Source organism: Gasterosteus aculeatus, chromosome 12, assembly GCF_964276395.1.
Source record: "Gasterosteus aculeatus chromosome 12, fGasAcu3.hap1.1, whole genome shotgun sequence".
Lineage (NCBI taxonomy): Eukaryota > Metazoa > Chordata > Actinopteri > Perciformes > Gasterosteidae > Gasterosteus > Gasterosteus aculeatus.
The window spans coordinates 17,002,740-17,029,603 of NC_135700.1; the positions used below are offsets into that span (position 1 = coordinate 17,002,740).

The 26,864-nt window shown below is 43.6% G+C and overlaps 2 protein-coding genes across 3 annotated transcripts in view; one reads left to right on the forward strand and one right to left on the reverse strand.

Moving 5' to 3' along the window:
• Window positions 1-13,812, forward strand: part of sema4bb (sema domain, immunoglobulin domain (Ig), transmembrane domain (TM) and short cytoplasmic domain, (semaphorin) 4Bb) — a 43,730-nt gene extending 29,918 nt beyond the window's left edge. For both annotated transcript variants that reach the window (XM_040203234.2, XM_040203226.2), the window contains exons 6-15: window positions 1,378-1,489; window positions 1,790-1,906; window positions 2,140-2,297; window positions 5,949-6,130; window positions 6,491-6,641; window positions 7,172-7,382; window positions 7,571-7,686; window positions 8,211-8,368; window positions 8,740-8,828; window positions 9,204-13,812. In XM_040203234.2, the coding sequence (XP_040059168.1) occupies window positions 1,378-1,489; window positions 1,790-1,906; window positions 2,140-2,297; window positions 5,949-6,130; window positions 6,491-6,641; window positions 7,172-7,382; window positions 7,571-7,686; window positions 8,211-8,368; window positions 8,740-8,828; window positions 9,204-9,976 (2,067 nt within the window). In that variant the 3' untranslated portion in view covers window positions 9,977-13,812. The remainder of the gene's footprint in view (window positions 1-1,377; window positions 1,490-1,789; window positions 1,907-2,139; window positions 2,298-5,948; window positions 6,131-6,490; window positions 6,642-7,171; window positions 7,383-7,570; window positions 7,687-8,210; window positions 8,369-8,739; window positions 8,829-9,203) is intronic.
• A 6,244-nt stretch (window positions 13,813-20,056) lies between these two features.
• serf2b (small EDRK-rich factor 2b) lies at window positions 20,057-21,700 on the reverse strand. Its single transcript, XM_040165880.2, has 3 exons — window positions 21,509-21,700; window positions 20,620-20,728; window positions 20,057-20,456 (listed from the first exon to the last, which is right to left on the reverse strand). Exons 1-3 carry the CDS (start codon window positions 21,513-21,515, stop codon window positions 20,384-20,386), a joined length of 189 nt encoding a protein of 62 aa, XP_040021814.1. The 5' UTR covers window positions 21,516-21,700; the 3' UTR covers window positions 20,057-20,383.
• Between the last annotated feature and the right edge of the window lie 5,164 nt (window positions 21,701-26,864).

The following is a 26,864-nucleotide window of genomic DNA, read 5'->3' on the forward strand; positions in this document are numbered from 1 at the left end:
GTACATCTGGTGTGATGGCAACCGGCAGCAGGATGACATTGATTTCAGTGATGGGGAGGAGGGGTGTCAAGCCTGGAGACGGCTCGGCTCTAAAAGCGGGGCATTAAACTCTCCGCTTCTACGTCAGAGTGAAAGAAAAACACGCGATTTCTCAGACTGTAGATCACTTGGCAGGACTTTAGGCCCTGACCTGAGATTCCAAGCCGCTCTGAGCGCGGTTGGTCGGGAGCAGAACTCGCCCAGAGCGGCCAGGCTCTCTCTGAGATGCATATTATTAACATTGATAAATGTTTTATTTTCATAGCTCTTCTCAAAACAGTCCGGGAGGGATTAACGGCAGAGTAATAGGACACTGAAGCCAAGAGAAGACACTAAACAATCAGAGGACGGACATTAGTTAAAACAAGCCCTGAGGACAATAACTCCTAAAGAAGATTCTCAAGAAGCACTCAGCACTGTCCTGTTTGGTTTGATAAAACCAGTTATTGCAGAAAATTCTTTTTCATGTGTATATCGATGGAATACAGAAGTTCCCGTTTGAATATTGAGACCCTAATTGCTCAATGGAAGAGATCCATTTTATTTGCCTTTTTCATGCAAGTGATGAAAAATGCATTGACCATAGCTGGTTCTAGAGTCCCTGTGTGCTTTTTGTGAACGCAGAGTCTCTGTTAGAAGCCCAACCCTGAGCTCAAGCAAGTGATGTCATTTTTTCTTCGACTTGCCAAAGAACGCACAATACAGCTGCTTTCACAGGCTGATTATTGACCCTTATACATGCTGTAGATTTCTGTGACATACACACTTGAGAAAACAATATATTATGTGCATTTACCAGCCTAAGGCCCCTGGAATTACAGAGTAAGTATGTATGTTTTGAGGCATGTTAATTAACAAGGTCTGGTACTGAATCTCAGTTCACCATCGGTAAAATCCTTATGAATCAAGTTGTTTCTTTCTGTAAACCACATAAACTTCCTGAATCCAGATGTTATATAAAAAAAGATATTGTAAAAGGTAAATTTAAAGCCAATGAAAAGCCAATAGAACTTAAGTGGGTCCCTTAATGCTTTCAGCTTGTCTCACTCGGCCTCAAGCCAATTTGTTCCCAATAATCAGTTTTCTTAGATTTACTTTCTCTTCTTTTTATAAATGCTGAAAGGAAATCCTGGTAAAGGTAAAGTTGCCTTTGACAGACAGAGCTACTGTGTGTCCAGAGTGGCGGGACCCCATTAAAGTCAGTGTGTTGTGCATATTGTAATGAAGAAGTGGGGAGAACAGGCGCTGAGCTTTCTTTTTTTAATTTTTTTTTTACGGTAAATTCAATTTGTTTGGACTGCGCCTGAGGGACATTTGCTTCTCGTGTCCTGTCTCCAGAACACGTCAACATTCACACTGGAGAGAGACGAAGTGGGCGAGGTCGTGATGGAAGACGGGCGCAGCCGCTGCCCCTTTAATCCAGAGTATAAATCCACTGCCATCATTGTTGGTATGCATTAACATTTTTTGCCCTTTTTGCATGCCACACTAAGTTCTGATGATGAGCTCACAATGTGCCGTCTGATGTTGTTTGTCTGCATCTGTCCTTCTTTAACAAGCAATTAGGGAAAAATTAATATATTAATTGAAGTAGTTTTTGGTCTAATCCCTCAACTCTTTGCTCTGTTTCTCGTAATTCCCTCTGAACTATACCTTTATCTGTACTGCGTTTCTTTGTACTTTAAAATATTTATTTATATAATAGAAAACCAGGTTCTTCATTTGACATATTTGAATTGTTTTCTTCCAGATGGTGAGTTGTACACTGGTACCGTCAGCAGCTTCCAGGGGAATGAGCCGGTCATTTACAAGAGTTTGGTTCAGGGAACTGCTCTGAAGACCGAAAACTCTTTAAAATGGCTGCAAGGTAAAGTCCTTTTTTTCCCCCCCTTCTCATCTCCCATTATGTACTTAACAGAGCAGATATGCTCCACAAACGTATTAGCAGCAGGCCGAGAGCAAAGACGAGCCCTTCCGGTGCGATCAGTCGCTTCCGAGTGCACTCTTGACTTAAGTGAGGCAACATCATTTTCCCTTGAGGGGACAACAACGGTGTCTCTCTAACCCTCGTGTTTATTTGCGTTCCTCCACTTTGAGCAGATCCAGTCTTTGTCGGGTCGGCTTACATCGAGGAGAGTCAGCCAATAGGAAACCCCGTTGGAGACGACGACAAGATTTACTTCTTCTTCAGCGAGGCGGGAAAAGAATTTGACTTCTTTGACAACACCATTGTGTCGAGGATTGCTCGCGTGTGTAAGGTAAGTCACCCGCAATTAGGTCGAGGTCTTTATACGAGACGGCCCTGCAAAAGTCAGAGGCGCAGCATCGCCCTCCTTAATCCCGATACAATTGCCCTAAAACGAGGCGAGGCGCGCCCTTGTCAAAGCACGTCGGCTCACAATAAATACGTCATGCTTGTTTAGATGCAATGGAAATGTGTCACTGGCGCGGCTGAAGCTTTTTTTCTATTTCACTGTGCAAACATGTTTTCAACAGATTTGGTTTCCACTCGCATTGAATCATCTGCTCCCACTCACCGCGCCCCTCCCTTTTCTCTCTGCAATGTCATCTCCCCCCTCTCTCCCTTCATGTCCCTCACAGTGTCAGCTGCACTCGTCCAGCCCTCCAGCTCTTTGCCTTTCTCCACCAGCGCCTTGAGCTTTGCCGGCATTATTAGTATTCAAGGGTGCTTTGCAGCAATACGAAACACACACACCCGCACAGTTATGTGGTCTGTATGTGTTGCAGGAAAAGCAGGCAAACTGCAGAATTAACTCTTATTATTTAAACTGCTGACGTCATTCTCCTCCTCCTCCTGAGAGTTTAGTTTGCTCGATCGCCCTGAATAATCAGCGGCAGACTTTCTCCCTCTTCACCTGTATTCAGATCAATTAAACGGCCGCTAGACATACATGCACTTACCTCCCTCCCTGACTGATGGCTCTTGCGCACGGAGGCAGTAATGTGAGTAATCGCAGGGACAGCATGTAATCTTAAGTGACAGCTTAATGACTTGGTCCTGCTGGGCTCTGGCAATCGGTGCTGCAGCACCTCTCGCTGGCGGAGCACCTCTCGGGTTCTATATATGGAAATATCATTGACAGAAAGGCGTGCAGACTGTGGTAACTTGCTGCAGATGAACTGCGCAGCGGAGACAGTAGAATGGCTTTCTCGGCTCTATAAGGCGCCTTTATATCTCTGGAACGCAGCAGCCAACATTTTTTTTCAAATGCTTTTCTGTGGCAGCTCAGTAGTGATGAAGGAGGTTAATTTCCTAATTGAAATGCGAAATGAGAGCTTTCCCAAATCAATGTGTAGAGATGAAAACACAGGAAATTCACTTATGGAGGAGTCATCTTGTGCAGAGGGACAACACCCCTCATGTGTTGGCCCTCTTGTCGTCGGTCCTCAGATAGATGTTGACAGAAAGTATCATTTTTCCATGCAATCAATTTGCTTACATCTTGGAAAATTGGCACCAACAATTCAGTTTGTAATATGCTCATGGGTGTACAGAAACCTGCCACCTGATTACTTTGATTATCTGGAATGTTAATGCGTGATGGAGATCGTCTAAATGTGCAACTCACACTGAATCTAAAGATACATGTCCGTGCATTTAGATGCGACTGAGCTGTGACTCAGAGAAGGAGGCACAAATTGCAGCAATCAAGCTCTAAGGGTTTTAAAGCACCATAATTGCCACCATGAGCTGTGTGCCATCGTTGTGTACCGCCGCTGCCGTCGGTCTTGTTAGTGAGCGAGTCGAACTGGAATAACTAACCTCCTGTTGTTTTCCCCGGCGTGCACCTGTCCGCCTCTCACAGGCTATTTTCCTCGTATCCCTCGCTTGTCCAAAATTAGAACGCATCCCTGAGAAACCACCCCCTCTGCAGGCCCACGCCTCCCCCCCCACCCCAACCATTAGAAAATCCACCTTTTTTTTTTATCCGAATGGTGGCTCATTTCCAAACGCACACGCCTGTTAGGCCTCTCCCTGCTGGTGTTTTAGTATCCATAACGCAGCCTTGCAGACGGATAGCAAACATGTGGTACTTTTGTGTACGTGTGCCAGGTCAAGGCCTGTGTGAAATGTGCTTTCATTTGATATGTCAAATATTTCCTACGCGTTGGTTTCATCTCACCAGACATTTTGTTACCTTTTTAGTTTCTCGTAAGATACGATAAATCAAAGGCAAACTGACGTCTCACTGACGTCGCTGCCAAGTAACTCGGCTTCCGAAGTTGTTTCCCCCCCCATGTTCCTATCTACCCGCCTCCCTTCTTCCACTCCCTCCTGTCTTTTGTTTATTCAGGTGTGCGCACTGAGGGACTCTGGAAAAGCGCGTGTGGAACCGTCCTCTTTGCTCCTCGCTTCGTCTTCTTCGGGTTTGACGAACGTGACGTGAATCTGAAATGTGAAGTTCAGGCGAGAGAGAGAGAGAGAGAGAGAGAGAGATGCAATACGGCACAAGAGCAGGAGCACATTTCTGGAGGGTTGTTATCGTTGGGGGGGTGGGGAGGGAGGGGGTTGCTGGTCGACCCTATTGAGAGTACAAGCTGCTCGGCGGAGCACAGCAGCAGCAGCGGCGGCGGCGATGAACAGCTGAGAGAGCAGGAATGTGGTCGTCTCATTATGTGCACAGGCTACTGGCACAGCCTGGTAATTGGCTCCCAGGCCGTGCATCTGTCCCACGAGGTTTCACCTCCTCGTCGTCGAGCAACGGGAGCGCTTGTGTGTAACAGCACGCAGAGGAGTTGTTAACGGGGGGGGGGGTGAGGGGGGAGCTTACGGTTTTTGCATTTTGTCGTCTCCTCACGGGTGATTCACGCTGTTGTGTAGGAGGGTTTTTTTTACGGTTTCAGGGGCCTCGCTGATGGATAGTGTGTGTCTGGAGATTGGGCCGGACCACTTGTTTTGGTTGTGATCTTTCCAGCTCCTCCCGTGTTTTTCGGCTTGCTTGCGTGCTCTATTTGAAAAGGAGTTTGTGTTTGGTTTGTGTTCACAATCTCTTAGATAATTGCCGGCCGCAGGAAGGTGGTCTGATAACTGTTTATGTGAATATTTAGTGACGACCTTAAAAGGAGCAAACTCCTCTTCTTTGTCTCGGAGGAGAGGTGAACCACGTATGCTGGCTGCAAAGCTATAATTATAATAATTAATAATTATAATTGAACTAGCTATTCTTTTTACTTTCTCCTCCTTCAAAGGGCAGCATCTATTTTGTGCTAAAGCTTCTTTATCAAGCTTTTTTTGTTACCTGCATGTTGTTGCATTGTCAAAATGTCCTTCATAGTTTTTATTTAAAGGCACCACATATATGCTGCACAAAGGAGAAGGATTTTAAATCTTTGATTTGCATCCAGACCGTAAAATGGTGCTTGATGATTGTTTGTCCAGTTAATTTCCGTAAATAATATTATAACTGTCACAGGAACAACTTTCAGCCTCCTTTACCACAACAGCATCCTAAAGCAAAGAGTCTGCAGGTATTTTCTAACGGCTAATAAATTGCACCATGTGTTAAGACCCCCCATCCATAATATATTTTGCTTATTATTACGTATCTTTGTTAGAGCTTCACTGTGCATAATGAGTGAAACACGAGTGTGTGTGACACATGAAGCCATCCGTGCACACACTGAGAGAGGAAGTACGAGACAATTACCATGTTGGAAAACTATTTGCATTTTAATTGAGACTACTGTTTTTATATTGTGTTTCATTTGTTGGGCATTAATAAATAACCTAAACATGTCTGGAGGGGATCTTGCTGTGTTCCTGTCTCAATTCCTTCACCCAGTAAATGACATGTTCTTTTCAGGGATGTTAACCATGGTGTTAATAAATGATGGTTTAATGAGACATAACATCTTCTTTAACGTAGCATGAAACACTTTGTCTGCAGGGGGATAAAGGCGGCGAACGTGTGCTTCAGAAAAAATGGACGACCTTCCTTAAGGCCCAGCTCCTGTGCTCCCTCCCTGATGACGGCTTCCCCTTCAACATTATCCAGGACATGTTTGTCCTGAAGCCCACGGGAGACAGCTGGGAAAGCACCGTCTTCTACGGCGTCTTCACCTCGCAGTGGTAAGAGACGACGAATGGGATTCATGCCGCTGTTCCATGTTGCGAGTGTGCCCGTTTTCAACACACAGACCAACACTGCTCTCACGCACCATCTTGAGACGCTTTCTATTTCATGTCTGCAGTCAAACTTGGCGAGTTGAATTCAGAGCAGCCGTAATGAGCTTGAAACGGTAACACAAGCTCATGCAACCCCAATGTCTATTTAACGCTTCCACAAAATACGGTTTTAATATGGCGATCATCTAAGCGCCCACTCAACAACTGTTCTGCGGTTAGAAGTTGCGGCTCCCGCTTCATGAATAAAGTGACGGCCGCGTGGATGTATTGGGTGAAATTATGGTAACGTGTCTGTGTGAACAGGTATAAAGGAGCATCAGGCAGCTCAGCGGTCTGCGCCTTCACCATGGCACAGGTGGAAAGGGCCTTCAGCGGGCGCTACCGAGAGGTCAACCGGGAGACGCAGCAGTGGTACACGTACAACCACCCGGTGCCAGAACCACGGCCCGGAGCGGTGAGTGATGCAGGAAACCATACAGTTCAGCTTCTCTTTGCCTTCACTCTGTGCATCTGTTATTTGTCTCTGCTCAGTCCTCGTTGTAAATTGTTTTTACCATCGCAAATGTCTGTTTTGTTGTCACGCTGACGAACAATATGGATTACATTTCCACTTGTAACCCGAAACTGATTTTCTTTCCCCCGTGGTGTTCAACAAGTGAGCTTGATTTAAAGCAGATGTTCTCCTTTAAGGTTCAAAAAGTACCGTCTTGAGGACGATCTTAACTCTTAACTCCCTGAAGCAAAACAAATGCTTAGAAAAGCTTAAAACGAGTAGTAATAACTTTAGAAAGAAGACAGGGCTCAAAGACACGTTCACCCCGGTCTGCCATTTTACATAACTATTGTTTCCCCCCAAACTGACTTCAAAGAAAAGAAAGAAAACATACAGGTCAATACAACATCCTGTGTCGCTGTGTGTTTGTACTTCCAGGTCTACTTGAATAAGCGGAGATTCATTTTTCATTTCTAATTCGCTCCCCACAGTGTGTGACCAATCACGCCAGGCAAATGGGAATCCAGTCGTCCTTGCACATGCCCGATAAAGTGCTCAACTTTGTCAAGGACCATTTCCTGATGGATAGCGTGATCCGCAGCACCCCCCTGCTGTTGAAACGCAACGTGCGCTACACTCAGATCACCGTGCACAAGATCCAGGGCATGGAGAGGGCCTACGACGTGCTCTTCATTGGAACAGGTGCAGCTCGTCGCACAGCAAGAGGATGTTATTTGTTCGTTTTCCATAAATCTTTCAAAAGGAAATGTTGTATTACAGATGTGCACACCTGCCATGTTTTTTATTTTAAAAAATTTGTTTTTTTTCCAAACAATCCTGTGCCCTGCGTTCAGTAATACTCACTTTGACTCGTTCCCTGTGTATTCCAGATGACGGAAAGCTCCATAAGGCCATCAACGCCAACGATAAGATGCTCATCATAGAGGAGATGGTTCTGTTTCCGGAGCCTCAGCCTGTGCAACACATCGAACTTGATCCCCAGAGGGTAAATCACAACCCGTTCATTCCAATGCAAACCCATAAACGTGCGGTCTTGTGTCAGTTTAACGTGCAGGATTTTACCGGAGAAAATGTTGGTCACAGACACATTCTTTCCAATCAGGCCGCTCTGTTGAGTTACGGCAAAGTATGGAAAAGTGTTTCTGACCCTCGTCTTCCCCAGAGCTGGATTTCATTACCTGCCCCTCTTTATTACATAATGGCCTCTCCCCGGGTCAAAGCCAGCAAACTGGAATCTAAGATTATGTAATTCTAATAAAATCAAATGGCATAATCCACTTGATGTCTATATAATATACTGGTAAATGGCCTAAATATAGACTGCGCTTCTGGGAACACAGGGGTGTGCTGGGCATCAGTATCAACGTGACATTCATGGTGAACATGCTTTTCCAGATAAAAGTAATGGACACAATGATAATTTCTGTAAAAGAAGTCAAGAATCAAGTAACAGAAAGCCAATATTCTGTTTGCCGCTTCAAACTTTTTGACGATTTTTCTCTTCTGCAGGGTCTGTTGTTTGTGTCGTCCAACTCTGGGCTGGTGGAGGTTCCTGTGGCCAACTGCTCCAACTACCTGAGCTGTGGAGAGTGCGTGTTGTCCAGAGACCCATACTGTGCCTGGACCGGACGTCTGTGTCGGGACGTCAGGATGGCTCCACCTGACAGGTGACAGATCTCTATAACCTGTTCATTTAGAATTTGGTCAGCTGACGTAGTTTACAAGCTGTATGTGTTTGTAAAGGCATCTTGAAGTTTTTTTTATATACATACTTTTTGTGTTGGATGTATAGTAATATCCTGCATAATTAAAATAATTATTATACTGGGAAATCTCATACCCTTACAACCCCATTTGGATGTAAACATGCACCCAAAACAAGCTCGGATAGAGGAGGATGTCCTCTTAGTCATCGGGATGAAGCTACACTGGCGGGGATCACAAGGACAGACCCTCGGAGGCTCAAATGACAGCATCCATGGACGGTTCCACTTGTTACAGCTGCTCTGCCTCACCACGTTGCTTTGTTTTGTTCCAGTCACTGGCAGCAGGATGTTGAAGAGGCCGATACATCTGCGATTTGTAACAGGGTGTCTCCCAGCACCAGCTTTCCACCAGCAGCTTCTCGTGAGTGTGTTCCCTTTGTGAATGGGTCTGTAATTAAAGTGTTGTCCCCTAACCGACACCACAAAGGCCTGCGCATAGAGCGGTCAGAGTAGAATTGACGACAGCAGGTCTTTTACTCTTTTTTTTTTTTGTCTTGCAAAAATATTTTTTCTGTAAGCTTCGATAGAGACAGATGAATGTTTTCACCTCAAAGCCTGCTGTTTCCCTGCTGTTTTGGCTGCTAGTCTTCTAGTCTTCTAGCTGTAGCTTAATATTCAACCGACAGATGTTCGAGTAAAAACAGACTTATTCCAAATGCAATTAGTAAAATATTACTATAGCTCAATCTTTTAGTGCTGTGGAGCAACGTTGTTATTTTTCCGTTTCTACATCTAGGCGGCTCCCACTGTAAACTCATCATAATCCCGGCCAACACCTTCAGGGTCCTGCCATGTAAACTGCGGTCCAACTTGGCACAGAGGAGGTGGCGTTACAGTGACAACGCCCGCCAGTTCCTCTACGCCACACCAGAGGGAGACCTGGTAGTGCTGGCGCAGCCCGACAGGACGGAGACCTACGAGTGCTGGTCGGAGGAGGAGGGTTTCCGCCAGCTGTTGGCCAACTACTGTGTGAAGGCGGAGCCCCGCCAGGAGAGCACCACTATGATCGGTCTCTCGCGCACGCCGCAGGTTGAGCCGGCAGAGACCATCGTCCTGCCCGGCGAGTCTCGTTCCGAGCAGCACCACGCGAAGACGTACTGGAACGAGCTGATCGTGGTGTGCGCCCTGCTGGCGTTCTCCGTGGTGGTGTTCTCCCTGTTCGTCATCTACAGGAACCGAGATCACATGAAGTCGGTGCTGAAGCAGGGCGAGTGCCCCAACATGCAGCAGAAGAAGCCGCGGATCGCGGGGAAGCCCGCCGAGAGCTTGCCGCTCAACGGCAACACCATCCCCGTCTCCACCTCCGATCACAAGGGCTACCAGACGTTGAACGACAACTACATCTGCAGCACGCCGACCCACGAGTCCTCGCCGGACAACAGCAAGAGCTTCTCCGAGGCGTCCGACAGGCGGCCGCTTAACGTGAAGGAGAGCCACGTGGAATACTCGCCAACCTGCCCCCGGCCCAGAGTGAGGCTCGGCTCGGAGATCAAAGACTCGATTGTTTGAGAGCGACGCGTTCGCTGAAAAGATGCCACCCTGTGTCTCAGATGCAGGCCGCCGAGCAAAGGAGAGGAGACGCTGACATCCCCTTTACGTCGCAGCACGTTTCTTATTTTAGTCATCTTTTGTTCTGTGATGAGAGGTCATTTACGTCGTTTACTTATTTCCACTCTGAAGCCATTGGTTGGTCTGCTCTTCCGGAGGAAGCAGCGTTACACTTGGGTTTGAACCAGGCTCAACAACCATGGTAGCTGCTCAGAGTAGTTATAAAGGTCTTTGTTTGAGTCGTCCTCATGGCCACTAATGTGTGTGTGTGAGCGAGCGTAGGGCCGGGGAATGTAGAAAGAATAAGGGGAATATTAGAAAATGATATAAACAGAGGACTTCTTCCTATATTAACATTCAGCACAGTATCTCTTTAGGTATTCAAGAGCCAGTGTTAAAATGACCAGTTGATGTCTATCACATGATAAAAACAACATACAAAGAATTTAGAATTTCCCCGCCCGGTTTGAGCCTGTGTGACCTTCCAAATGCTCCACAGAAGATGGATGCCACAAGGGCAAGAGTTTTTTTTAAGCACACCGGGACCAAGTTACAGCGCCATGATGACCTGGAGTTCAGGTTTAGGAGAGTATAATACATGCGTTCTATGCGCATACTTATTGTGATCCACACATCATGGAGGCGAGTCAGAAGCACATTTGTTCCTTTTTCGCTGAATAAATGTCACGACTGTTGGAGGATAACGCTGCTGAAAGAAAGGTCGAGGAACTATTATTAAAATGACTGAAAGAGAGTTCATCAAAATGCTCCAGGGCCTCAAAACGTGAACAATAACCTCCTGAATGTATATTGTTGTTCTACGGTTTCATTCACACATCACTGCACCACGGACAACTTTGAGAACTGGTTGCTCCTCATCTTCAGTATTGACCTGCAGGCACCATGATAAGCAAACGCTCTGGACCCTCTTTTGGAAGCATATTCGGAAAAAGAGACCTTTAAATTTGTTCAGTTTTAAAATTGTCGTTACGAGCCGTCAGAGGAAGGGGAAGAAGGCGGGACGTCCACTCTTCTCCTTTCATCCGGACCGCACCAAATCATCACGTGCATTGTGCCAAAACAAAGGAACAACTTCTAAGTGTAATAGTGCCATACGGTCATGATCACTCCCGTGCTTTGCGATAGCATTGATCACCGTCGACGAGCACATGGGGACGAGTCCAGAAGTGGGTTTCACAATAAAGAAAGGTGCAAAGTTTGAAATGACTGTTTCACGCCCGTATTGGGCAAAGCTCATTTGACTTTTAAAGAAAGTGGCCTGGAGATGAGTACATGTGAAAACCGGTCTGGTTGCCAGGTGAGAAAACACCAGTTTTCCTTCATCCACCCTTAATGTCTCATAAGTTCTTGGAATACGCTGAAACAAACAGGTACAACTAGTTTGAGACTACCGAGCTGGATGAGCGCTGACAACACAAACTATGTGGTTAATTCAAAGTGCCAACAACTCAAAGGAAGAAAGAAAAGTCACAGCAAGTGTACGGGAGAAATATGATCGTATCCAGAGTCGCCTACGAAGTGGTGCAGTTGCACAAAGCGCTGTGTCAGCTCAATATAACCCTCCAGGTTCCATTTCTTACATACGTTGAGTTCCCCACACTTACTCAGATGTCATTGGGACAGTGAAAGCACAAGTAATCAGGGTTGTGAATACTCGCAGGTTTGCACGTCAGTAAAATCAGCTGGAACTCTTAAGAAATGCAACTACTGAGAGGCGGACGGTGTGGACATTTTTTTATTTTTTTATTTGTTATTCCAGGGACCAGTGCAGCCATTACGAACACACACCCTTGCACTCATTACTTCAACTGTTGAGACTTAACAAGCAGAAATTCCCAAAGATGTAGGAAGCAGATGGTGTCGTGTAAATCGGAGCGAGAAACCGCTACGCAGCCATGGGGACAACATGGCACCACGCGTCTTAGAATACATCACACTGTATTGATCAAGTTAGCCTACAGTAAACAGTATATTCCAATATCCTAGCGAGTACACATTTAGCTGTTTCCAACACTGAGCAGATGACTAAATGCTGTGTTACTACTACAAGTGGACAAAGTGCACAGCATACTGCGCAACAGCGGCCAGTGTTTCCTTTGCTTTGCTTTTCTTTTTCGTGTGTGTGTGTGTGTGTGTGTGTCTGAATATATACAGTATCTGTGCTTAATATTGTGTGTTTTTTTTCAAGGGACCTTGTGCAAGATGTGTTGTAGAGATAGTCTTGAAACTAGAGAGTGGACACTGCTGATATTTTCTTTTCATAGTGCTTTACTGCCTTCTCCCGCTTACATTTCAAATCTTGCACAGAATACTGCACATGCATCGCCGTGCTGTCAGTTCAGCGCCTGGGCTCGTTCTTTTTTTTTTTTTGTTCTTCTTCAAGCATGCTGAAGCAGGTGGGAGAACCTTGTTTTTATTTTGTATTCCAAATTAAATTGAAGGGGGTGGTTTGATCTTGCAGGAAATATGCTTATTTGCTTTCCCGCTAAGAGTTAAATGAGAAAAGTCCTGCCACTTATAACTGAACGCTTCATTTTAATCTACCACCAGCTGCTGGCAGGAATCGCTTGAAAGCTTCTCGAGTTGCTCGTCTTTGTGCTAAGCTAAGCGGTTGTTTGCTGAGGCCTATTCACCGTGCACACGCGGGTGGTGTCGATCATCCCATCTAACTCTTGGCAGTAACACAAATGCCGGCATTCCCCAAAAGGTCTAACTATTCCTTTTAGCGTTGTTTGCTGAGACTAACCAAATAAACAAGAGTAAAACATTCGCCAAAAGATGCGTAACAAGAATAAATGAGACTCTAAAAAGCATTGTTTGCCCCCACTGCTAAGACATGTTTAATATGACCCCTGCTTCAGATGCTTGGTGGAAAACGTCACAACCTACTTTCAATATGCCTTCAGGTGTCAGGGTGTTCTGCCTTTAGCCACATCGTACACTACCCCAACAGTGAGGCGGTGAATGGCGTGATTGTAGCCCTCCCGTGGGCACACGTATCTCCACAACACGGGTCAACGGTACATGTACACATTTACCCGAGCCACCGTTCGCTTTACCTGCGAAGAGCTGCTCAAAATGATGCACCGTTCTGCAGTTTTTGCTTGTGTCACATGTGATAGATGTGCACAGCGTGTATCTGAAGACGTCAAGATTTAGGAATAATCGTAGTAAATCAGAAGTTTCAATACCATTTGACCTTCATAGTAAAACAATACCAAGTTATTAAATACAATAAATGACATGATTTTCATTTAGAAGCAAATATTACCATTTTGATTGATGCATCATTTTGAGTGGCTCCTCAGTAATGCAACACACTACTGGACATGAATGTAGCCAACTATTACATATTTTATAGGACCTAAAATGGCTTTGGTAGGCAATCCACTGCAACATCTTTTTAGGATTTTCTTTAAACGGTCATACTGCAGAGAAATAGAAGTAATCATATTATTTAATCATTTGTGCTGCACAATGTAGTGTTTCAGATGCAAGCACAGCTCCAAATCCTCCATATCGGCGCAGCCATGAGACAAAGCAACAGCATTGCCATAGCATCCTGAACATAATGAGCTTAGTTGACTGAATAACTATTAGACAAATGTGGTCTTGCCTGCATGATTTCCTTTTTTTAATTGTTGTGTACAAATAACATTGTTTACTGTATTTTTTGTATCATTGAGATTGTGACTGTTGTTTTTATTATATTGTACATAAAAAGCACTTTATTTTAATTTTTTAAGATAAATTAATAAAATACATGTTTTGACACACATGTCAGTCTATTTTTTGCGGTTATTTTGGGGGTTAGGTCGTGGAATGTTTTAGAGAAGACATTGAGGATGAAACGGTGAAAATGGTTGACATTCATGTCTGTTGTTGAAAAGCAGAGACCAGAGTGAATAGCTGCAAGCAATACAGTAATTTCTTCCCTTTTTAGATTTTTAATCTCCCTGGTGGAGATAGTTTTAAAATCAATGAATCTAAACAAAACAAATGTTATTGTACAAAGATACTATTAAAAGCAAATAAGGCAATGAAATTGAAAGCTGGTGAATTATCTCCTCCAGTACGAACAAAGTACCGCTCATACTTTCATCCATTACTGACGGTCTGCCTTGTGGCGGATATCCACCACTTGTAACCACGGAGCCTTGGCCTTGTATGCAAACCGGGGAGATTACATCTTCATGTGCTTGCACCAGGCATTGTAATTACAACTTAATTCCCTGTATGGACTAAGGACAAAGAGCTCGCTTGTGGACATGCAAAACCAGAGTCAGTGTTCTGTTGAACCTCAATTCTACAGGAAACTCTGCTGAGAGACAGGACCGGCCGCTGTGAACACATCACACCTTGAAGTCTCAACACTCCTGCTGTGATCAGTTGCCAGCCGGAATAATGTAACAATCTTTCCTCACAGACAGCCTGTGTCCTCGAGAGCTCTGATGGTCCCGGATAGCATGACGGTAGGATAGCATGATGGTCTAGAATAGCAGAGCGGTCAAGGATAGCATGATAGTCTAGCATAGCATGGTGGTCTAGCATAGCATGATGGTGCAGGATAGCATGATGGTCCAGGATAGCATGATGGTCTAGCATCGTATGATGGTTTAGGGTAGCGTGATGGTCTAGAATAGCAGGGCGGTCAAGGATAGCATGATAGTCTAGCATAGCATGGTGGTCTAGCATAGCATGATGGTGCAGGATAGCATGATGGTCTAGCATAGTATGATGGTCTAGGGTAGCATGATGGTCCAGGATAGCATCATGGTCTAGGGTAGCATGATGGTTTAGGATGGCATGATGGTCTAGGGTAGCATGATGGTTTAGAATGGCATGATGGTCTAGGGTAGCATTATGGTCTAGCATAGCATGATGGTCTAGGGTAGCATGATGGTCCAGGATAGCATGATGGTCTAGGGTAGCATGATGGTCCAGGATAGCATGATGGTCTAGGGTAGCATGATGGTTTAGGATGGCATGATGGTCTAGGGTAGCATGATGGTTTAGGATGGCATGATGGTCTAGGGTAGCATGATGGTGCAGGATAGCATGATGGTGCAGGATAGCATGATGGTCTAGGGTAGCATGATGGTTCAGGATAGCATCATGGTCTAGGGTAGCATGATGGTTCAGGATAGCATCATGGTCTAGGGTAGCATGATGGTTTAGGATGGCATGATGGTCTAGGGTAGCATGATGGTCTAGGATAGCATGATGGTCTAGGATAGCATGATGGTCTAGGGTAGCATGATGGTTTAGGATGGCATCGAGGGGATAGCAGAGCTGACGCAGAGGACTCTCATACAGGATCATGACTCTGCATTGAAAGAATAATAATAATCATCTTTTCTCTCTTTGTCTATCTGTGGTTCTCTACTTCTGAATCAGATCTTGACACATTCTCTCTCTTTTGATTATCTGTGACAGATTTGATTTACTTCCAACCCCAGCCGCTCATCTGCTGTCACCAACCATTTGATGAAGAGCAAAGAGAGCAATTTGCCATTGGTTATTAACAAATCACTGTGCTGTGAAAAGCACCTTTTGTTTTCCTCAGCTTCGAAAACAATTACAGTCAGCTTGTATTTCTGTTCCATATTTCATGACGACGCTCCAATTATGGTGAAATTGAAAAGCAGATTTACTTTTCACAGTCAATGAAAGAAGCTGAAAATTTGTTTAAAGTCCAAATCAAACTTCTTAGATCCCGCACCATGACGTCTCTACTTTGGTTATTCACATGGTCGATCATTTTATTGGATGCATGCTGATTTTAATTCATCTAGCAATAATTTGTCCGTACAAAGATGTGATTGTAGCTGAGCACAAAGACTGTCAACTTTGGGAAACAGTCAGCCTGGCTTTCTCCAAAGCTAACAGAATCCAACCAACCAGAAACTCACTCCTTGAAATGTTGTACCGAACAAAGTATAACAACTAAAGTTGACATTTTCCAAGGGGTTATGTGCCCAAGTGTTTCCTGGCAGTAACTTATTCCCAGACATTCAGAGGAGGCCAAGAAAGAAGTCGGCACAGTGTCAAACTATTGTTTTTAATCCAAATTGTGGAAAAACCTACTTGATAATTTTTACTTAACTCTTGGATAATAAGGGTTTGGTTTGAATTACACTTTTCATGCAGACCAATACACATGTGCTTCATACTATAGATTATTTTATGTGCATGTACACATGTTTCTTGCTTGTGTGCATACATGGTGATATTTCTGCTTTGGCCTTCCAGGAGCTTGGCCAATTCTCTATTTCACAGAGATATATTGAGCAGTAAAATGGTCTTCTGGGTTGCTATCGTGAGAAACATTCATGTGTGCAAGGCGTCAGAGGTGCAAGACCATTAATGAGTGAACCAGAGAAGCTCCTTTGTCTACACACATAAGCAATTAAAACCATGTTTTGTGAAGGTGTTGGAGGTCAATACGATCATTTGTATTGAAAGCATGTCATGAGGTCTTTCATCTTCTGTTCATTCATTTAGTGGGTATAGAATTTAATCTAAACACTTTATTTTGAAACAGTTTCCGTGTTAAGGTATTGTGTGTGTCAGTGTGTGTAATGTGGAAAGTGGTTACAGCAGTGTCACAAATAGGTTGTTTACAGAAAACTAACATTATTAAAGTGCCGTGCTGCTTTTACTGTCAGCACAACAAAACAAGTGCCCGTCCGAGGTCAAATTTATATTATTTATAGATATGTCTGCCTTTATTGGATATCATATATGGATTTATTAGTTTACAGTTTATTCTGTGTATGTTAGCGTAGAATTGCATTTGGCAGTGACATGGACACCATGAAACACAGTGTACATGTAATAAAATACGAAACACGCAGTGTTATTTAACTGATGTTGTTCTGAGTGGCGACTATAGAAAGAAACCATTTCTCTTTGCTCTGCAGCGCCAGCCTGAAGTTCCCCCCCAGTTGTGTCCAAGGTGTGAGAGGTCGGCAGTGATGTGATCATTTATGAACGGAGGGAAGGTTAGCACTGGATTTTCTCTGAAGTCTTCACTCTGTGGTGTTCCTGTTTGCTGGCTGATAAGAAGCACACATTGATGGATGTGCAGAGAGCAGACTGGCTGTTTGCAGTCTGTTTAGTAAGTGACAAAAATGTCCTAAACACAGGTTCCTGGTGTTATTGTGTGTAGAAAAACTGAATCATAATCACAGCAGCCAGTTTGGGCTTGTTGTCTCCGAGAATCTTTGGTGAGCCCACCTGACAAAAGGTAGTTCCAGAGACTCAACCACAGTGTTGGACTGGCGGCTACTGACCTTGTAATTAGGGGGCAGCGTGTCTGGGCGAGACATTGTGTGCTGTGACTGAGCTCTGAGCCCGGCACACTTACATCAGAACAAGACATCTAAGCTGTCGTACAGATGTAAAGTTATTTTAAGTAGGAATGGGACTGGGTCGTATTCAGTATGTCCCATCAGACCTATAAACCGTACTTGTGTCTGTGACACCAAAAAAGGTTTATAGGTCTTGCTTGATTCACACTTGAAGGTTATTTTAGATTAAACGACTACACCCATCCTTGGTGTTGGTAGTGTATGGCTGTATTTTAACATGAGAAAAGCCAAACAGCTCCATATACAGTTTCCCATTTTCTCCCCAGTTTGCTCTTTGACAACAGCTCTTCTACAACGATGCATTTTGACGCAGTGCTCCCCTGTTTTGACAAATTTAGCAGAGACAAGGCTTCTTGTATCATTATAATTAGACGGTCTTTTCTTTGCATTCTAATTCTCTCATTACCACTGAGCTCCTCTCTTCATCTGTTCTGTTCAAAATCCACATTCAAGTCATGTTCGGCCTTATGCTTGAATTTAAGTCAGATTTCCCCAAAGCTGCAAGCAGAGTATCATGGATCAAAGTGGATAAAGTCAGAACTTTCTTGACTTTAAGCATTTGCTGATTCTGCATTTGTTCCCTTATCATTGTTCAACTCTTTAGCTACTTCCCCTGCATTCTGAAAAAGTTTATTTTATGATTTATTTATTCGTCCTGTAATCTGAGAACCGAGGACACAAACTTAACACATATAAAAAAAGAAAAGAGAAACAGCTTATTGGCTATGAATAGGCTGGGCTGTAGTGCACGCGATATGCATATGATAATTCATATGCATATCGTGTGCATTCTGCGCTTATATTGTCGACAATAGCAGAACATGTTTGTCCTCCATTCATTTCAATAGTGTTAACAGCATGTTATTAAAAGGTTTTTTTTCATTTATGAAGACCCTTTCAATCTTGAACTGACACATCGCTCAAACTGTATGTGCTCTTGTACCAAGTAATGCAAATGATCAAGGAATTACTCCATAACCAAATCAATCAAACGCAATGTATTGCTGTATTACCATTCTGAAACAGCCAACGTCCACCGATCAAAATGCAGTTTTAAAAACACCTTGATGTGCGTTTCCACCTGGTGGTCAGAATGCCGCAGCAGGATTATCCTTTCTGCTGGAACACTTTGTCTAATTACAGATATAATGTTGTATATTCCGGCTCTAGTGTTACACAACCCAGGCAGAGCAGAGACGGAACACAGATGTGTCCTTTCCTTAACCACAAGTTGCCTGTGGCGAGCAGGACCTCAAATAAGTGCTGTTCTTTATTACATAACTTTTGTTTTTGTATTTTCTCGTGGAGCAAAATGGGGAAAGCAAATGACACCATGTTGCACAATGGCAAACATACTTTTTAGAGTATAATATTAAATGAGAATATGTCGACTTGTGGGCGGCACGGTGGCGTGGTGGTTAGCACTGTCGCCTCACAGCAAGAAGGCCCTGGGTTCGATTCCGCCCAGTGGCCTTTCTGTGTGGAGTCTGCATGTTCTCCCCGTGTCTGCGTGGGTTCTCTCCGGGTTCTCCGGCTTCCTCCCACAGTCCAAAGACATGCTCTGGGGATCAGGTTAATTGGGGACTTTAAATTGCCCGTAGTTGTGTGAATGTGAGTGTGAATGGTTGTGTGTCTCTGTGTTGCCCTGCGATTGGCTGGCGACCAATCCAGGGTGTACCCTGTCTATCGCCCGAAGTTAGCTGGGATGGACTCCAGCCCCCCCGCGACCCTGTGTGCAGGATAAGCGGTCTGACAATGGATGGATGGATGGATGTCGACTTGTTTTCCACCTGTCTAAAAAAAGGCAGCAAAATCATCATAATTCGAGCCAATAAAATGAGCAACAAAATGGCAATTGAGGAAATGAAGAAATTACAGGTAGACTATAAATATTTACCCTTTATTATTGTGGTCAAAAGGGTTTGTTCTCAGGACAATAAACTTTGATAAGCTGGTTAACTTTTTTAAGGTGTCATCGTGACTTAACAAATGGAGAAATCTATTCTGGCGTACGACATTAGTTATGATAACGCGTTTTTAAGTACGCACACATCGCAGCTAGGTGGCCATGAATAGGCAGTTATTACTGTACTTGGCAGCACAGACACGACAAAGTTTGTCCTGTTAAGTCTTCGTAGTCCTTGCGGTCTCAGAAGGGCTGTGAGAAAAAGATGTAGCAACCCGTATTAAATGATCATGCACATTTTCTTCATGTGATTCACTGCTTTAAATCTGCATTCGTGACAAAAGACCATAATTTTAAAAAAGGCCAACTGTGGTCTGTCTCGTCTCTCTGCCATTATGTGCAGATAATGATAATGCACAAAAAACCTGGCAGTAGTTGCAGTGTATTTTAATTTAAAATGTATTGAACTAAATAAAGGAATGAAGTCAAACTCTTCAAATTCACTAAGAAATAAGTGGTAATAGTTTATACAGTAATGATTCCCAGGCTGCTTTGCATTATTACATTTTTGACATACTGACAGACATGAATTGCCTGTCAGTGTGTGCCATGGATGAAATATGCTACAAGATATAGCTAACGTGAATAAAAAGTAAACATCATCCCGACAATGACCCACAACAGTTTTACAGATCATGTGAAAATAACAGCCTCAAACATTCAGAATAACTCGAGCGAGCATGAACTAAAAAGATACACTTTATTTGAAACCAGCAGGGGATATTTTTGTACAAAAATACACAAATGTTACGTAGGTCCTGCGTGTCTGCTGCTTACACCACTGATGCTTCTATGCATGCAGCACCAATGTGGGACAACCATTAACTTGATAGGACAAAAGTAAAAAACAAAGTATCCAACAAGCATGTTTTTTTTCCATGGGGAAGAACTTGGGACCCAAGATTCTTGAGGCTAGACAAAAATCATCATTCTGAGAAACATCAGGAAGAATGCTTAACATGGGATGTTATTGAAGCGCCGAGTTGAATTTGTTTCCGACAACCTTCTCTACTTGGACTTGGTCTCTTCCTTCCCGCCTCCATCCGACTTTTTCTGCTTCTGTTGCATTATCTCGGCATCCCTTTGGGAGAGAAGGGGGGGTTTAAAGAGAGAACATACTGTGGAAAGAAGGACTGCACTCCTGCAGAGGAAAACACAATATGCAATGTTTGTTTTGATGATGTAAAAATCATCACGTTTTTAGTGTGCATCACACTTCTGTATTCTCATGCACATCTGCCTACCTCTGCTTCCGTGCAGCAGCAGAGAGTCCTTCCTCCCCCTTCTTGGGTTTCCCCTGGTCGGGATTCTTTTTGGCATTCTTCAGACGTGCAAGCTCACGTTGATTTCCTCCTGTATGACAGACAATGCGACAAACATATTTAAAAAAAAATGAACGGAACAAATGGCACTTAAATGAGCAACCAATCGGGAAGGTGAGCTGCACACTTAAAAAAACACATTACCCAAAAACAAAACAAGTTTCCAAATTTAAAAAAGAAAAAAACATGTTTCAAGTGTCTACAAGACATGCTTGTCATTACACAAACATATGGTGGTATAAAGAAAAACTGGTGCAAAAAAAAAAAAAAAAACAGCCGACGTGGCAGAACAGGCCGAGAGCAGCTTCGAGCAATAACAACAACAGAGATGATTTCCGTCCCATTACCGACTGACCAACCGCTCTAAAATACACAGACAGGCGACGATGGTACACAAAAGGACTAGGTTATACACATCTAACTGGTTTAGGTCCGTGGTACCTGGCTAACGTTAGCTCTTGATCTGAAAAGGGCCTGGCGCAGACTATCAGCTGGGCAGGAGTCGACTCACCGACACGTCCTTGTTGACAAACGTTCCCCCGCACACAATGTCAACGTAACGCGCAGCTGTGCGACACTTGTAACAACGCCGGCGCGTCGACTAATTTACTAACAAAACAGGCCCATCGGAGTGCGAGATTCATAACCCTGCGTGATGGTAATGGCACGAAACGCGTGAAATAAGAAGTCGAGTCCATTTCAGCAAATAGACGAAACCCGCGGTGGCTAATGAGAGGCCGAAACACGAGGAGCACTAGGTCTAAAGACATTACACAGCTGCCTTACAGTCGAAATATATGTCGATACCCACTCGTCATTTTAATAGACGCTCCTTCTTTCGTTCAAAAGTCCAAATAGTTCAGCTCAGCCAAAGGGCCGTGGGTTCCCGTCGTCGCTCCAGCGGCTGCTTCGTTGCGCCTCTGAGGCTGCCAAGTAACGCGAGACTTCCGGGCGAGAAGCAGAACGTCACTTGTCGTTCGCACTGTCCAAGACCGCACTGCGCCTGCGCAGTTTACTTATTTCGTAATAAGTAAACTGCGCAGGCGCAGTGCGCAGTGCTAAACTGCTCAAGCGACTTTGGTAAGAAATAAACCCTGGAACTACTTTACAGAGTACGAGTAGCACAATCAATACAACACCTTTTTAATGGAAAGGCATGAGAAATTGAGTTTCTCAAATCTGAGTTTTTACTGTACTTTTCCGAGTCCGAGGCTTTGATTGAACGGACTTCAATGTCCGTATAAAATTGGACTTTTTTCTCTCCTCCAGTCATCCTGGCTTTCGTGTACGTATGTGTATTAAGCAGGTAATTTTGCCACATTTACGAGTTAGATTTAATAAACTCAAATACAGTGAGACATTAACTTAATCAATCACAATGCACAGATATCATCTTAAAATCTTACTACAAAAGAGCCAGCAGGTGGCAGACTAAGCCAAAGTAAATTTAGAAACAAAGGCACTTGTGTTACCGTCTGCATTGGCGTTTTAAATCAAAGGCCATCCGAAGTGCGTAAGAACAAAAGTGTCAAATACTAAAAAAGTGGATTACAGCCACGATAAGTGAGCCTTCAAGTGTGTCTAAACCAGGCAAACTCACACTGGGAAAACAAGTGTGAGTTTGGCCAGTGGTGGCCAATTAACATAAGCGTGTATACAAATTTGATCAAATCCCCAACGTAAGATTCCGGTGCATTATTGCTTTACACTGCAGTTAAAGTGCAAAATGGAATGTTGTTAATTGTTTTATTTCTGTTCCACAATATGAACCACATTATGTTTTTCTTGCAGTTTTGGTAAAGTGATTTTGGCAACTATGACTGAGTCATGTCTGCCCAGAACTACTACGCAGACACAGACACTATGAATAGAAGACAATTTCCTGCTGCCTAACGCACTGCTTCATGCCACATTCAGACAACTGGCGTCATTTTTCAAGTCAGAAAATCTGGTTCATCTGGAGGGAAAGTTCTGATTGTTTGCAGCTCCATCTGCTTAAAGGACACGGCAAGGCTGCTGTTTTTCAGTTATAGGAATCAACAAAAACATTAAACTGAACATAATTGTATATTTTAATCAAGAGCTGGAAACATAACAACTATACAGCCTCCATATTCCATCTGGAATAGAAATCTTAAAGTGTGTTCATGGAACTTTGCTATGTATGAAGACAGGGCTAGGTTTCCCTGCTGAAAGACAAATACTGTATTTTAAGGCCATAATTACTGTTTGAATACAACGAGCCATCAAACTACTGCTGTGATTGTCTAGCCAACAGTCTATTTGGTTTCAGAAAAGTTATTCTTTGAATTTAATGATATGCTTAAGTTTCTTCTGGTCTGCAGCCCTCTGGATATTATTTATTTCATCACGCTCAGCTGAAAACTTTAACTGATAAAAGAAGATCCCAAAAGCTTTTTTCTTCATGTTTCTCATCAAAGAGTCTAAAACTAGGGATCCTTAAACATAACGAGCATAATTTATAGTTTCATTTATGTCTTTTAGACAAGTGGTCACACATCACCGACAGGAAATCCCTACAAACCCTCTGTTACTAAAGAGAAATGTGTATTTCTTTGCGACTTTCACACATGTGCGGCTCATTTTGCAAAAATATTTAATAATATATTTTGCTAAAAATATACTGTAAAAATTAAGGATTTACGTAGACTATGAGTAGCCACATGGTTAATAGGAGATTTTTACAAATAATAATTGTCATCAAGTTCTCTAAATTATTTGGCATATTTCAAGTCAAGTCAAGTCAAGTCATTTTATTTTGTATAGCCCAGAATCGCAAATTACAAATTTGCCTCAGAGGGCTTTACAGTCTGTACACATACGACATCCTCTGCCCCGAAACCCACCATCGGCACAGGAAAAACTCCCCAAAAAATGAAAAAACCCTTACAAGAGGGAAAAAAAGGGAAGAAACCTTAGGGAGAACGTCAGAGGAGGGATCCCACTCCCGGGATGGACAGACTACAATGGATGCCATGTGTACAGAATGAACAATGTATAATACATGCAATTCCTATGACAGAAATGATTCAAGTAATTGTGAGTAGTAAGCCAGGCGCACAGCAGGACCACTGCAGAGGCAACCACCATCAGATAGAACCACCATCCACAGAATCCTGTGGGGAGGGAGAGCACAGAGATTTTAGGAGAGGGTAATGTCGGTTTATGAGTAAAGTAATATTATTAATATCTAAAATAATGATGATGATGATGATGATGATGGCAGCAGCAGGCGTCAGCATGGCCACGGTAGGTGTCAGGACCAGGGTCCCGAAGGAACCATGATCTATGGACCTGATAGGGGCGAAAGCACAAAAAAAAACTCCCGGAAAGAAGCTGAATTAGTCATGTGCATTAATAAAACTTGAATTATGGTAGAACGAGAGCGTGAGAGAGGAGCTCGGTGTGTCCTAAGAATTCCCCCGGCATTCTAAGCCTATAGCAGCTTAACTAAGGGCTGGTCCGGACTAACCTGAGCCAGCCCTAACTATAGGCAGAATCAAAGAGGAACGTTTTAAGTTTTACTTTAAAAGAGCTGACCGAATCTGCCCCCCGGACTGAAAGTGGAACCTGGTTCCACAAAAGAGGAGCTTGATAACTGAAGGCTCTGGCCCCCAGCCTACTTTTTAAAACCATAGGAACAACAAGTAACCCAGCATCTATGGAGCGCAGTTGCCTTGTAGGGCAATACGGTGTTACAAGCTCTTGAAGATACAACGGTGCCTCACCAGCAAGTGCCTTGTAGGTGAGGAGAAGTACCTTAAAATCTATTCTTGATTTAACAGGGAGCCAGTGCAGAGAAGTTAATACAGGAGTGATATGATCCCTTTTCTTAGTTCTTGTTAATACACGTGCTGCAGCATTCTGAATCAGCTGGAGAGGCTTAAGAGATTTATAAGAGCAGCCTGATAACAAAGAATTACAGTAGTCCAGTCTGGAAGTGACAAACGCATGAACTAATTTTTCTGCATCACTTTGAGACAGGAAGTTCCTGATTTTTGATATGTTACGTAGATGGAAATAGGCAGTCCTTGAAGTCTTCTTTATATGCGAGTTGAAGGTCATATCCTGGTCGAAGAGAACTCCCAGATTCCTGACGGTGCTGCTGGGTACCAGAGCAATTCCATCCATAAAAACTGTATCACGCGACAGCTGGCTTCGAAGGCGCTCTGGGCCTATCAGGATAACTTCCGTTTTTTCTGAGTTTAGCATCAGGAAGTTGCCAGTCATCCAAGTTTTGATGTCTCCAAGACATTCTTGGAGTCTAACTAACTGGTCCGTCTCTTCTGGCTTGATCGACAGATACAGTTGAGTATCGTCTGCATAACAATGGAAGTTTATGCGGTGTTTCCTGATAAGATCGCCCAAAGGAAGCATATAGAGGGTAAATAAAATCGGTCCAAGTACAGAACCTTGTGGGACTCCGTGACCAACATTGGTGGTCTTTGAGGATTCACCGTTTACAAGCACAAACTGGGATCGGTCCGATAGGTAGGATTTAAACCAGCTGAGTGCAGTTCCTTTGATACCAATTAAATGTTCTAGTCTCTGCAACAGGATACAATGGTCTATGGTATCAAATGCGGCACTGAGGTCCAGCAAGACAAGAAAAGAGATGAGTCCTTGGTCCGATGCAAGTAGAAGATCATTCGTAATTTTCACCAGTGCGGTTTCTGTACTGTGATGCACTCGGAATCCTGACTGGAAATCCTCGAACAAAGCATTGTTTTGTAGAAAGTCACATAATTGATTTGCGACGGATTTCTCAAGGATCTTAGAGAGGAAGGGAAGATTAGAGATAGGTCTGTAGTTAGCCAACACCTCTGGAGCAAGAGTAGGTTTCTTAAGAAGAGGTTTAATTACAGCTACCTTGAAGGACTGTGGTACATGTCCTGTTAACAAAGACAGATTCATAATATCTAATAAGGATGTGCTAACTAAAGGAAAAACTTCCTTAAGCAGTTTGGTCGGAATCGGATCCAAGAGACAAGTAGAAGATTTAGACTTTGAAAATAAAGAAGTCAGTTGATCAAGGTTGATGGAAGAGAAGGCATCCAAACAGGCATTAGGGCCCACTGCTGCATCCAAGGAGGACAGGTCGGCACTGGTTGAAGGCAGGAGACCATCAATTTTCTCTTTGATAGTCAGAATCTTATCATTGAAGAAGTTCATGAAGTCGTTACTAGTGAGGTCCAAAGGAATACACGGCTCGACAGAGCTGTGACTCTCTGTCAGTCGGGCTACAGTGCTGAAGAGAAACCTGGAGTTGTTTTTATTTTTTTCTATTAATGATGAGTAATAAGATGCTCTTGCGTTACGGAGAGCCTTCTTATACGTTTTAAGGCTGTCTTGCCAAACTAGCCTAGATCCTTCTGATTTGGTGGAACGCCATAATCGTTCAAGCTTCCGCACAGTTTGCTTTAGGTTCCGTGTTTGAGGGTTATACCACGGAGCAGACTTCCTTCTTGTTGCTATTCTTCTTTCCAGAGGAGCAATAGCGTCCAGCGCCACTCTCAAAGAGCCTGTAGCAGTATCGACAAAATTATCGATCTGAGACGGACTGAGGTTTTCACAGGAGTCTTCTTGTATCTTGAGGCAGGGCACTGAACTTAGAGCAGAAGGAATGGCTTCTTTAAATAAGGCTACAGCGGTATCCGATAAGCGTCGACTGTAGAAACCTTTGGCAGGAGGAGGTGGTTCTGATAGTAGAAATTCAAAGGTTATCAGACAATGGTCCGACAGGAGAGGGTTCTGTGGAAAAATTGTTAAATGTTCAATCTCAATCCCATACACAAGAACCAAGTCGAGAGTGTGGTTAAAACAGTGAGTTGGTTTATTTACACACTGACAGAAACCAATTGAATCTAACAATGAAAGAAATGCAGTACTAAGGCTGTCGTTGTCGACATCCACATGAATGTTAAAGTCACCCACAATAATTACCTTGTCCGTTTTAAGGACCAAACTCGTTAAGAACTGTGAAAATTCAGAAAGAAATTCTGAATAAGGACCTGGGGCCCTGTACACTATTACAAAGAGAACCGGCTGGATTATTTTCCAGGTCGGTTGCGAAAGACTGAAAACCAGGCTTTCAAATGAGTTACAATCCACCTTAGGTTTAAAGTTTATTAAAAGGCAGGAGTCAT